At 43.1% G+C, this 13,834-nt stretch overlaps 1 protein-coding gene across 1 annotated transcript; it reads left to right on the top strand.

Moving 5' to 3' along the window:
- Nucleotides 1–1,294: 1,294 nt before the first annotated feature.
- On the top strand, nt 1,295–13,500 carry LOC115116555 (adrenodoxin-like; the record flags this gene model as incomplete). The annotated part of the gene is made up of 3 exons (XM_065005750.1): nt 1,295–1,394; nt 7,905–8,034; nt 13,455–13,500. Coding segments are annotated over 3 exons (276 nt in total), but the record flags the coding sequence as incomplete, so codon positions are not given.
- Nucleotides 13,501–13,834: the final 334 nt, after the last annotated feature.

Raw genomic sequence — 13,834 nt, 5'->3', positions numbered from 1 at the left:
TGTTTGTTTGCATAGGGGGGAGGAGCACTGACTGACATGACAGTTATCAAGCTCTCGGTCTGACCTCTGTTAAAACCTCTACGGGATCGGTGTCCCCCTACGGGACGGTTGTGCTAACGTAGGCTAATGTGATTAGCATTAGGTTGTAAGTAACAACATTTTTTCCCAGGACATAGACATATCTGATATGGGCAGAAAGCTTAAATTATTGCTAATCTAACTGCACTTTCCACTTTACAGTAGCTATTAAAGTGAAAGAATACCATGCTATTGTTTGAGGAGCGTGCACAATTATGAACTTGAAAATGTATTAATAAACCAATTAGGCACACCGGGCAGTCTTGATGATAAAATACGTTAAGGCCTTTCTCTTGCATTTCAAATATGTTTTTTCTTTGTATTATCTTTTACCAGATCTAATGTGTTATATTCTCTTACATTAATTTCACATTTCCACAAACGTCAAAGTGTTTATTTTCAAATTATATTAAGAATATCCTTGCTTCAGGTCCTGAGCTACAGGCAGTTAGATTTGGGTATGTAATTTTAGGCAAAAATATGAAAAAAGGGTCTGATCCTTAAGAGGTTTTAAACCCCCATGGCAGTGATTCGGCATGTTAGAGTACAAACAGAGAAAGTGTGTTGTTCTTATTGTCTAACTCTATAAACCAAAGCCTCTGGCCAACACAGTACAGCACAGCACACAGAACAGTCTGCCTTGTAAAAGTCTGTTATGTTGATGGTGTTTGGGTGCTGTGCTCTGGCAACCAAACCACTACAGTGTTGGATACTGAACAGACAGTGTTGCTTTTTTTCAGATGATGTAGTAAGACGAGGGGATACTTGGTACTGTGACCAGACAGCACTAAAGCAGCACCAGAGTTTGTCGACCATCCACTAAAAGCCTACATATCAGTGAAACTATGTTTTAGTTTTTCTAAGAAAAAGAGTAACTGAAAAATAATAGAATGATGTGTGTGTGGGTAGCATTACCTGGATACTTTGGTCCTTTTGAGGCTTCAACTAAATGTATTTGCACCGCTAACATACATCATGTAAACTCATTTCAGTTGGGTTCAAAGGCAGTCCAATATGTTTTGATCCTGTGAAGGTTTTATGATGCTATTCTTGGCTCACCTGAAGAGTAATGTACAGTATACACCTGAATACACTTGAATGATCCCACCTCTCTCTCACGCTCTCATTCTGTCTCATTCTGTCTCCATTTACTCGCTCTCCCATACTCTAGGTCAGAGGAGAAGGTGACAGTCTATTTCTTCAACCGTGACACTATTTCATCAACCGTGACAGGCAGAAGATCACCACTTCCTGTGCCAAGGGCAACAGTTTTCTAGACCTGGTCGTCGACCAAAACGTATATATCGATGGCTTTGGTAAGTTTGGTGTGCCATGGTGAAATTGGTCAACAGACAAGTGGATACAGTCCTGGTTAAATGCTTTACTGTATATGGTGCATGCACTGTTGGCATCCTGGAAATTGCCAACATGGGTCCATATTTCTGATGCTGTGTTTATTTGATAAGATCCAAGACACATTTCCCAGAATAAGCTGAGAAGAAGATGGAGGATGGTATGGCATTGTGTCCATATTAGGGCATGTAGTAAGACTGTCACCCTCTCACTAAGAGTGGCACTTCAACATGCTGCCCATTTACCTCTGGCACTCTGGGCACGTTTGGTTGGTTTCCACTAAATATTTGCATGACTTTATATGGATGAGCCCCAGGATCAAACAGTCTATCCAGACATAGTGATAGAACCGGTGGAGGGAGGCAGAGAAGAAGCAGCAGGGAGAGAGCGAGAGAGAGAGGGTCAAAGAGAGGGGATGAACACAATATGCGTCAGCAACGTCACCTTTGATGTTTTCAAGGCTTTCTTTCTCGCTCTATATTTCCCTTTCTCTTCCTCTGTCACTCTTTTCTGCTCTTTTCTCGTGCACATCTGTCCTATTTAGGCATTGACATGATACAATCTGGATCCCTGGAAGGACTCCGGTCTGGAAAACCGGTCTGGTGTTCTCTTCTTTTGCAGATGTCAGGACTTCAACATGGTTAATTTTAGAGTAATCTGGTGAATCATTTCATGTTAAAAACATTTCCAAAAGAGACACTTAATTGTCTTGATTTTCACATTCTGTTATTAACACTGTCCTCAGGTTAGGTACTTGTCATACGTGTGTAAGAAATGTACAATTATTCGTTTTTATGAGGAAAAACCTACATTTATCGCATTCTTAGTTAATTCTTAGTGACTACTGCATAAAGCTGGTTGACAGAATGCCAAGAACATGCAAAGGGTGGCTCCTTTGAAGAATCTAAAATATATTTTGATTTGTTTAATACTTTTTTTGTGGTTACTATATGATTCCATATGTGTTATGTGATTCCACACTATTATTCTACAGTGTAGAAAATAATAAAAACAAAGAAAACCCTTGAATGAGTAGCTGTGTCAAACTTTCCACTCGTACTGTATGTTTTTTTTGTGTTTTTCTTACTCAGACTCCCGTGACCCATTCAAAACTTCCGGCGACCCAAATTTTGCTTGTGACCCACCAGTTGAGAATCACTGCTATATAAGACCTCTACGGCAGGGCTACTGAACTCCCGGCCCTCAAAGTATTGCTGGATTTCTACTAAACTAACACCTCGTGTCAAATCATGTGGGGCTCGCAATGGCCCGCACAGCCACAAGCAATAACCTAAATGCAACCATTAAGTTGGACAGGCATATCTGGCAACCCAGACTAATAAAGAAGAAACTCAAATTGGGTGCAAAGTTATCAACAATGTTGATGGAGGGCCTGGAGAAAGTAGTTAAGCCAAAGAGGCCCTGGGTGGGGCTGCAGAAAGAGTTCGTTAGCGGGTGGAATGTGGCTGCAGAACAGTGTAAGAGGCGCGAAGGGAAAGGAGAGAGAGAGGGACTCCATTCGTTCTCAATCCTACTTGGACCATGTGAGGCCAAGGCTGGTAAAAACCAAGTGCTCCGATAACATTCTCCTTATTCATAGAGAACTCTCCTCTCGCAGAAGGAAGGACGTCCTGAATGGAATGTGCATTTCATAGGCTGAACTGATTTTAATGGACTGTTTCTGGGCTGGTCCAGGGTGTGGGTGGAACTGTGTTTTGAATGAACCCAACGCGTGGCTCAGCCAGGTGTAAAGCTCCCAACCTCTCGCCTCTCACAGTGAAAACCGCTACATGCCTTAGAGTAGACCTTAATCCAGTAGCTCCAGAACTTTATAGTGCCTTGATCCTCTGAGCCTTCTGGACGTCCATGTCCCATCAAATGAACAAAACAATGTTTTTAGCTCCAACCACACACATGGCATGGCGCCTCACTCACTCACTCACTCACTCACTCACTCACTCACTCACTCACTCACTCTCCCCATACTGAAACTGCAGGGTGAAGGTAATACAATGATGTGTTCCCCCAAACGTTTCAATCAAATGAACTAAACGAAAGTCAGTCAAGTCTTGGGCTCTGCTCTACCGATAGATCCTGATATACATCATCGCTTATCCCTCACCCTTTGAGCTGGAAGAATTTAGAAACATGATGTCCTAAACCAGCAATGTACAGTGCACTGTAATGTATTTAAATTGTAATGTAGTCAACATCTGTAATGTACATGATCTAATCCAGTACAGAGTGGTCTGCAATGTACAGTCTCATTGTATTACATCCTTTTCCTTTGTAGTTCCCCAACGCAAATTCTTTAGAAACATCTAGTCCAGTTTAAACTTCAGCAGTAACAGTTGAGCAAAGCTATACAGTCATTACATATCTTACAGAAGTACAACTCCAAGGTGACACATTCAAACCTGTGCAGTATGGCTACCTTTGTTCTGCCTGGTTTCAACACCCAACCCTGTGTACTCTGTACATACCGTTCATAATGGAGAATGGCCTTGGATATCATTCCAACTAGCTCTCACAGTCTCACATCAGAATTAGATGTGCATACATGTTTCTCAAATGTCAAAAGTGTTTAAGGTTAAGTTTAGGCATTAACTCCACATGTTTAAGGTTATGGTTAAGTTTAGACATTAACTCAGAAATCTTAAGGTTAGGCATTAACTCTGAATGGTTAAGGTAAGGCTTCAGTTATACAAAAGTTATATTTAAATCCAAACTGGTTCTCTAGCAAATTAGTGAGAATGTCTCACCCTATGTTCAAGAATGGCCTTTTCCCCTTTATTCAGATTACAACCTCTCACTTTCAGTTATTTGAAAAGGAAATTATCTCCCAAATTGCTATTTTTAAAACTAGCCATAGAAAGTTTGTTGCAATTTCAATTTAATCCACCAGAAAAGAAAGAACTAATAATACAACAAATATTCTGGTTAAACTCAAATATATTAATTGTTAAAAATACTTTTTTTAAATTAAAAAAAGGTATAATCTTCGAAAATGATATCATAAATATTACTTGTGGAGTTGTCACACATGCAGCTAACAAAAACATATGGAAATGTCTGCTCTACCCAAAATTACACCCAACTAATTGTTTTTTGCATTACCGCAAAAATGGAAGAGGAAAGAGGAAGGGGGAAAAAGTAAGGAACTTCTCTGTCGGCCCTGCATTAAAGACAATAATTGGTTAAAGAAAATTGTGATAAATAAAAAGTATACCAGTTTCTTAAGGACCAAACAATTGACAGCCGTGCCATATACAGCGGGGAGAAAAATAATTTGATACACTGCCGATTTTGCAGGTTTTCCCACTTACAAAGCATGTAGAGGTCTGTAATTTTTATCATAGGTACACTTCAACTGTGAGAGACGGAATCTAAAACAAAAATCCAGAAAATCACATTGTATGATTTTTAAGTAATTAATTTGCATTTTATTGCATGACATAAGTATTTGATCACCTGCCAACCAGTAAGAATTCCGGCTCTCACAGACCTGTTAGTTGTTCTTTAAGAAGCCTTCCTGTTCTCCACTCATTACCTGTATTAACTGCACCTGTTTGAACTTGTTACCTGTGTAAAAGACACCTGTCCACACACTCAATCAAACAGACTCCAACCTCTCCACAATGGCCAAGACCAGAGAGCTGTGAAAGGACATCAGGGATAAAATTGTAGACCTGCACAAGGCTGGGATGGGCTACAGGACAATAGGCAAGCAGCTTGGTGAGAAGGCAACAACTGTTGGCGCAATTATTAGAAAATGGAAGAAGTTCAAGATGACGGTCAATCATCCTCGGTCTAGGGCTCCATGTAAGATCTCACCTTGTAGGGCATCAATGATCATGAGGAAGGTGAGGGATCAGCCCAGAACTACACGGCAGGACATGGTCAATGACCTGAAGAGAGCTGGGACCACAGTCTCAAAGAAAACCATTAGTAACACACTACGCCGTCATGGATTAAAATCCTGCAGCGCACGCAAGGTCCCCCTGCTGAAGCCAGTGCATGTCCAGGCCCGTCTGAAGTTTGCTAAATACCATCTGGATGATCCAGAGGAGGAATGGGAGAAGATCATGTGGTCTGATGAGACAAAAATAGAGCTTTAAGGTCTAAACTCCACTCGCTGTGTTTGGAGGAAGAAGAAGGATGAGTACAACCCCAAGAACACCATCCCAACCGTGAAGCATGGAGGTGGAAACTTCATTCTTTGGGGATGCTTTTCTGCAAAGGGGAAAGGACGACTGCACCGTATTGAGGGGAGGATGGATGGGGTCATGTATCGCGAGATCTTGGCCAACAACCTCCTTCCCTCAGTAAAAGCATTGAAGATGGGTCTTGGCTGGGTCTTCCAGCATGACAGCGACCCGAAACACACAGCCAAGGCAACTAATGAGTGGCTCCATAAGAAGCATCTCAAGGTCCTGGAGTGGCCTAGCCAGTCTCCAGACCTGAACCCAATAGAAAATCTTTGGAGGGAGCTGAAAGTCGGTATTACCCAGCGACAGCCCCGAAACCTAAAGGATCTGGAGAAGGTCTGTATGGAGGAGTGGGCCAAAATCCCTGCTGCAGTGTGTGCAAACCTGGTCAAGAATTACAGGAAACGTATGATCTCTGTAATTGCAAACAAAGGTTTCTGTACCAAATATTAAGTTCTGCTTTTCTGATGTATCAAATACTTATGTCATGCAATAAAATGCAAATTAATTACTTAAAAATCATACAATGTGATTTTCTGGATTTTTGTTTTAGATTCCGTCTCTCACAGTTGAAGTGTACCTATGATACAAAGCATGTAGAGGTCTGTAATTTGTAAGTTGGAAAACCTGCAAAATCGACAGTGTATCAAATATGTGTAGATGGACAGGTAGATGGACAGGTGTCATCTGTCCTTTTGTCAGATGAGTCCAAATTTTAGATTTTAGATTTCAACCGCCGTGTCTTTGTGAGATGCAGAGTAGGTGAACGGATGATCTCTGCATGTGTGAAGCATGGAGGAGGAGGTGTGGGGGTGCTTTGCTGGTGACACTGTCTGTGATTTATTTAGAATTCAAGGCACACTTAACCAGCATGGCTACCACAGCATTCTGCAGCGATACACCATCCCATCCGGTTAGTGCTTAGTGGGACTATCATTTGTTTTTCAACAGGACAATGACCCAAAACACACCTCCAGGCTGTGTAAGGGCTATTTGACCAAGAAGGAGAGTGATGGAGTGCTGCATCAGATGACCTGGCCTCCACAATCACCCAACCTCAACCCAATTGAGATGGTTTGGGATGAGTTGGACCACAGAGTGAAGGAAAATCAGCCAACAAGTGCTCAGCAATTGTGGGAACTCCTTCAAGATTGTTGGAAAAGCATTCCAGGTGAAGCTGGTTGAGAGAATGCCAAGAGTGTGCAAAGCTGTCATCAAGGCAAAGGGTGGTTACTTTGAAGAATCTAAAATCTAAAATATATTTTGATTTGTTTAACACTTTTTTGGTTACAACATGATTCCATATGTGTTATTTCATAGTTTTGATATCTTCACTAATATTATACAATGTAGAAAATAGTCAAAACAAAGAAAAACCCTTGAATGAGTAGTGTGTGTGTGTGTGTGTGTGTGTGTGTGTGTGTGTGTGTGTGTGTGTGTGTGTGTGTGTGTGTGTGTATATGGTTTGCGATAGGCTTAAAACAAAAATCTCAAAGACAATTTTCTATCACTGGATTTGAACTTGCAACTTTTGGAATCAGAGGCAAATGCTTACGCCAATTCACAACACCCCAGCAAAACTGAAACCTACTTGAAGGTAACAGAACTCACTGTTGCCCCTAGTGGTCATTTCCCACATAATCTCCCGACGTCCTCAGACATGGAAGGACGTCAAATACTGACTTGTATCACAGTTGACCTTCATTCACATCATCACATTGATATCCTAATAAAGTATCATATTCTCATCCATTCATCCTGTAGTCTCTGAGGGATACAGCCCATATGATGGTGATGCAGAGCCAGAATTAGCTCATGGCTTTGTAAGGGCTTTGTAACCATCAACAAGCATCAACAAAGAGAGATGCTAGAGGTACTCAGCAGTACCATCAGAAGGGCCAATACTAATTGGAGCTGAACTGACTGGGGAGGTCTTACCTCACTCGCACTGACCTGTGTCCCTGGAATGAATTATGCTCTACAGTGAATTACATCCAACATAATAAGGCATTCCGTTACTCAGAATGGAGCAATTTTGGAGGCTGGGGGGTTTGCCAGAATGACCCACCCACCACTAACCCCCTACACTCAACTCCCCAGATAGCACAGCGCCAGAGTGTCTAGGGATTCATCCAGAACCAGACATGATATTAATTTAATGCTTTACATTGATATAGCACATTTCACCAGGTCTGAGTTCATTAGCTATATTGATATAGTATAAGCTGTGTCTTGACAGTTTGATTGCGTGTGTGTGTTCCCCAGGTGCGTGTGAGGGGACCCTGGCCTGTTCCACCTGTCATGTGATCCTGGATCAGAAGGGGTACGACCAGCTGGGGCCCATCATTGATGAGGAGAATGACATGCTGGACCTGGCCTTTGGCCTCACTGACATGTGAGTCTCGCATGCACACGCATACACACACAAAGGCATACATACACACACACGTAAGTAGGCATTCCCAAACACACATTGACAGGAAGATCAATGTGGCTTAAGGCCTCACAAGTGACACACTTGCTGATGCATACCCATCACATACTTTATACTCTCTTCGAAACACACAGAACACCTACAGTATGAACATGTTGAGCCTGGCCCATGTCTAACCAGCACGTGAGTGACAGCTGGCTAACACCTTCACACCTTCTCATTAGTCACGATACCTCAGGTAGGTTTTAGATGCCGGGTGAGATGAGCAGATTAAAGATATAATCATACTTTGACTATTGACGATTGTTTCTGCCCAATTCACTTCACATTAGAATATAATCAGTTTGGTATGAAAATTGTACAAACTCCCCTCAGGTGACAAATCAGATAAGTACAGTTATAAAACATTTTCTGATTAAATATGTGTTTTTTCTCCCTCACAGGTGGTCTGTGTCAGCAACTTGAGGCTCTCAGCCACCTTGTAGTTTTTTTAAATGTTTTAATTCACTTTTATTTGTCCGGGTAGGCTAGTTGAAAACAAATTCTCAACTACAACTGCAACCTGGCCAAGAATAAAGCAAAGCAGTTCGACACATACAACACAGAGTTACACATGGAATAAACAAAAATACAGTAAATAATATAGTAGAAAAAATCTTTATACAGTGTGTGCAAATGAGGTAAGATAAGGTAGGTAAGGCAATAAATAGGCCGTGGTGGCGAAGTAATTGCAATATACCATTTAAACACTGGAGTAATTGATGTGCAGAAGATGAATGTGCAAGTAGAGATACTGGGGTGCAAAGGAGCTAAATAAATAAATACAGTATGGGGATGAGGTAGTTGGATGGGCTATATTACAGATGGGCTATGTACATGTGCAGTGATCTGTGAGCTGCTCTGACAGCTGGTGATTAAAGTTAGTGAGGGAGATATGAGTCTCCGGCTTCAGTGATTTTTGCAGTTTGTTCCAGTCATTGGCAGCAGAGAACTGGAAGGAAAGGGCGGCCAATGGAGGAATTGGCATTTGGGGTGACCAGTGAGATATACCTGCTGGAGCGCGTGCTACGGGTGGGTGCTGCTATGGTGACCAGTGAGCTGAGATAAGGCGGGTCTTTATCTAGCAGGGACTTATAGATGACCTGGAGCCAGTGGGTTTGGCGACGAGTATGAAGCGAGGGCCAGGCAACGAGAGCGTACAGGTCGCAGTGGTAGGTAGTATATGGGGTGAAGGATGCTTTGTTGCGAAATAGGAAGCTGATTCTAGATTTAATTTTGGATTGGAGATGCTTAATGTGAGTCTGGAAGGTGTTGTCCACATATTCTAAGTCAGAACCGTCCAGAGTAGTGATGCTGGACGGGTGGGCAGGTGCGGGCAGTGATCGGTTGAAAAGCATGCATTTTGATTTACTTGCATTTAAGAGCAGTTGGAGGCCACGGAAGGAGAGTTGTATGGCATTGAAGGTCGTCTGGAGGTTAGTTAACACAGTGTCCAAATAAGGACCAGAAGTATACAGAATGGCGTCGTCTGCGTAGAGGAGGATCAGAGAATCACCAGCAGCAAGAGCGACATCATTGATGTATACAGAGAAGAGAGTCCGCCCGAGAACTGAACCCTGTGGCACCCTCATAGAGACTGCTAGAGGTCCAGACAACAGGCCCTCCGATTTGACATACTGAACTCTATCAGATAAGTAGTTGGTGAACCAGGCGAGGCAGTCATTTGAGAAACCAAGGCTGTTTAGTCTGCCGATAATAATGTGGTGATTGACAGAGTCGAAAGTCTTAGCCAGGTCGATGAATACGACTGCACAGTATTGTCTCTTATCGATGGCGGTTATGATACTGTTTAGGGTGTGGCTGAGGTTCACCCATGACTAGCTCTGAAACCAGATTGCATAGCATATCTGTTTGTTAACTTGGCTTTCGAATACCTTAGAAAGGCAGGGTAGAATAGATATAGGTCTGTAGCCGTTTTGGTGTCTCCCACATTGAAGAGGGGGATGATCGCGGCAGCTTTCCAATCTATGGGAATGTCAGACGATACTAAAGAGTGGTTGAACAGGCTAGTAATAAGGGTTGCAACAATTTTGGCAGATAATCTTACAAAAGAGAGGGTCCAGATTGTCTAGCCCGGCTGATTTGTAGGGGTACAGATTTTGCAGCACTTTCAGAACATCAGCTATCTGGATTTGGGTGAAGGAGAAGTGGTGGAGGCTTGGGTGAGTTGCTGTAGGGGTGCTGGGCTGTTGACTGGGGTAGGGGTAGCCAGGTGGAAAGCATGGCCAGCCGGAGAAAAATGCTTATTGAAATTCTCAATTATAGTGGATCTATCGGTGGTGACAGTGTTTCCTAGCCTCAGTGCAGTGGGCAGCTGGGAGTAGGTGCTCTTATTCTCCATGGACTTTACAGTGTCCCAGAACGTTTTTGAGTTTGTGCTACAGGATGAAAATTTCTGATTGAAAAAGCTAGCCTTAGCTTTCCTAACTGCCTGTGTATATTGGTTCCTAACTTTCCTGAAAAGTTGCATATCACTAGGGCTATTCGATGCTAATACAGTACGCCACAGGAAGTTTTTGTGCTGGTCAAGGGCAGTCAGGTCTGGAGTGAACCAACGGCTATATCTGTTCCTGGTTCTACATTTTTTTTAATGTAACATGCTTATTTAATATGGTGAGGAAGGCACTTATAAAGAATAACCAGGCATCCTCTACTCACGGGATGAGGTCAATATCATTCCAGGATACCCAGGTTGATTTGAAAGGCCTGCTCGCTGAAGTGTTTTAGGGGGTGTTTGAAAGTGATGAGGGGTGGTCGTTTGACCGCAGACCCATTACGGATGCAGGCAATGAGGCAGTGATCGCTGAGATCTTGGTTGATGACAGCAAATGTGTATTTGGAGGGCGGGTTTCTATGAGGGTGCCCGTGTTTACGGATTTGGGGTTGTACCTGGTAGGTTCATTGATAATTTGTGTGAGATTGAGGGCATCAAGCTTCGATTGTAGGATGGCCTGGGTGTTAAGCATGTTCCAGTTTCAGTGACCTAGCAGCATGATCTCTGAAGATAGATGGTGGGCAATCAATTCACATATGGTGTCCAGAGCACAGCTGGGGGCAGAGGGTGGTCTATAACAAGCGGCAATGGTGAGAGACTTGTTTCTGGAAAGGTCGAATTGTTTGGGTACAGACCTGGATAGTAAGACAGAACTCTGCAGGCTGTCTCTGCAGTAGATTGCAACTCCGCCTCCTTTGGCAGTTCTATCTTGGCGGAAAATGTTATAGTTAGGGATGGAAATTTCAGGGTTTTTGGTGGTCTTCCTAAGCCAGGATTTAGACACGGCTAAGACATCCGGGTTGGTCGAGTGTTTTAAAGCAGTGAATAAAACAAACTTAGGAAGGAGACTTCTAATGTTAAATGCATGAAACCAAGGCTTTTACGGTTACACAAGTCAACAAATGAGAGCACCTGGAGAATAGGAGTGGAGCTAGGAACTGCAGGTCCTGGATTAATCTCTACATCACCAGAGGAACAGAGGAGAAGTAGGACAAGTGTACAGCTCAAGCCTATAAGAACTGGTTGTCTTGTATGTTTGGAACAGAGAGTAAAAGGAGCAGGTTTCTGGACGTGATTGGAGGTAAACCTAGGCATTGAGTGATGATGAGAGAGATATTGTCTCTAGAAACATTTAAACCAGGTGATGTCATCGCATATGTGTGAGGTGGAACTAAATGGTTGGTTAAGGCATATTGAGCAGGGCTAGAGGCTCTTCAGTGAAATAAAACAACAATCACTAACCAGAACAGTAATGGACAAGGCATATTGACATTAGGGAGAGGCATGCATAGCCGAGGGATCCAGTGAATGGTTGGGCTGGCTGGAGACACGGCGATTCAGACAGCTAGCAGGCCGGGGCTAGCAAGCTAGCAGAAGGGCCTTATTTTTTATTTATTTTACTAGGCAAGTCAGTTAAGAACAAATTCTTATTTTCAATGACGGCCTAGGAACAGTGGGTTAACTGCCTGTTCAGGGGCAGAACGACAGATTTGTACCTTGTCAGCTCGGGGATTTGAACGTGCAACCTTTCGGTTACTAGTCCAACGCTCTAACCACTAGGCTACCACTGCCGGTACGGGAGGGACGTCGTGATGGAGGAAAGTCTGTTGTAGCCTCCTCGTGCGGTTCCGTCGATAGACCAGTCATGATGGATTAGTAGGGTTCCGTGTAGCAGAGGGGTTCAGTCCAATTGGCAAATGGATCTATTCAGCTATGGTCTAGACAGCTAGAAGGCCGCGGCTAGCAGGCTAGCAAATGGGCATTCAGGATACGTTGCGACGGAGGGGCCTGTTGGGAAAAAAACCTTGGGCAGATTACATTGGTGGTCCAGTCCTGATGGATAACCAGGGCTTCGTGTAGTAAAAGGAGCCCAGGCCCATTGGCAAAATAGGAGTAGTGGCACGAGAAATTGTCCGATGGACCTATTAGCTAACAGTCCGATATGCTCTAGACAGCTAGCGGGCCGTGGATAGCAGGCTAGCAGATGGGCATTCAGGGGACGTCGCGTGACGTAGGAGCCAGTTGAGTAACCCCATCAAGCAGATTTCGTAGGTAGTCCTGTCGTGAAGAATCGGCAGGGTTCCGTACCCCGTACCGGCAGTAAAAGGGGTCCAGGCCAGTTGGCAGAATAGGTATTGTAGCCCAGGAGTTGCTGATGGACCTCTTCAGCTAGCCGGGAGATGGGCCTAGCATGGGCTAGTTCCAGGATAATTGGTGCTCGGGACAGAGACGCTAGCCAGGAGTAGTCACTCGGATTGCAGCTTGCTAGCTGCGATGATCCAGGTGAGACTCTTGTCTGTCTATAACATTTAACCTGGTCAAGACCAGATCTTTCCCCTGGCGACCTTTCACATATCTAACATGATTATCCAGAAAACATCATTTCTAATCTAATGTTATTCTCTAGAACACATCATTATCAGACACTGACTAAGTGCTTAATTCTCTACTAATGAGGAATGTTTCATCCCAGTATGATCTTTAACAAACATGCTTCTCCCACATGGCTCCCATCCAGTTTAAGTGAAAAAAACAGTTTAAACAGTAACTCAGACATGTAGAATGATAACATAACATGTTACGTAAGGTACATTCACATGTGAATGTGAACATACTGTATGTGCACTTATCATGCTAGCATGGTTACAGACAGTTTGCTTTAGCTGTCTGTAGCATTAAATTATTATCTCTTATATTTTGGGGGGAGGCACGAGTCCCCGAAAGAGCCAAACCAAGCTGCTAGTGGAAAGGGAATAGATATGATAACATGATTCCTAAAGTGTGTATAATGACCTTGTCCCTGTACCTGCTGTCTCCTGTCCTGCAGGTCTCGTCTGGGTTGCCAGGTCTGCCTATCCAGAGATCTGGAGTGAGTAACAGTCTGTTTGCCAGACGGGGTGAACGACATAGGTGATGTGATGATGCTGGACCTACACTGTAAAACAAATGGTGTTGTTTTTACAATATTATACAATAAAAATAACAGTACTGTATTCATTATTTACAGTAAATTGCCGGAAATCGCAATACACTGTGGGTGATTTTAGGCATAACTGGTAAATTATACCGTAAATTCTAAATAAACTTTGTTTTAACAGTACATTACTGTAAAGAAGTGCTGTATTTCGAAAGGTACTGTAATTCCACCCCACAGAATACAGTACCTTACCAGTAGTTGGTGCATGGTATTGTTGTTTCATGGTGTTG

Source organism: Oncorhynchus nerka, linkage group LG3, assembly GCF_034236695.1.
Source record: "Oncorhynchus nerka isolate Pitt River linkage group LG3, Oner_Uvic_2.0, whole genome shotgun sequence".
Classification (NCBI taxonomy): domain Eukaryota; kingdom Metazoa; phylum Chordata; class Actinopteri; order Salmoniformes; family Salmonidae; genus Oncorhynchus; species Oncorhynchus nerka.
Note: the sequence above shows the minus strand (reverse complement) of the source record. Positions and strands in the feature narration are given on the sequence as shown.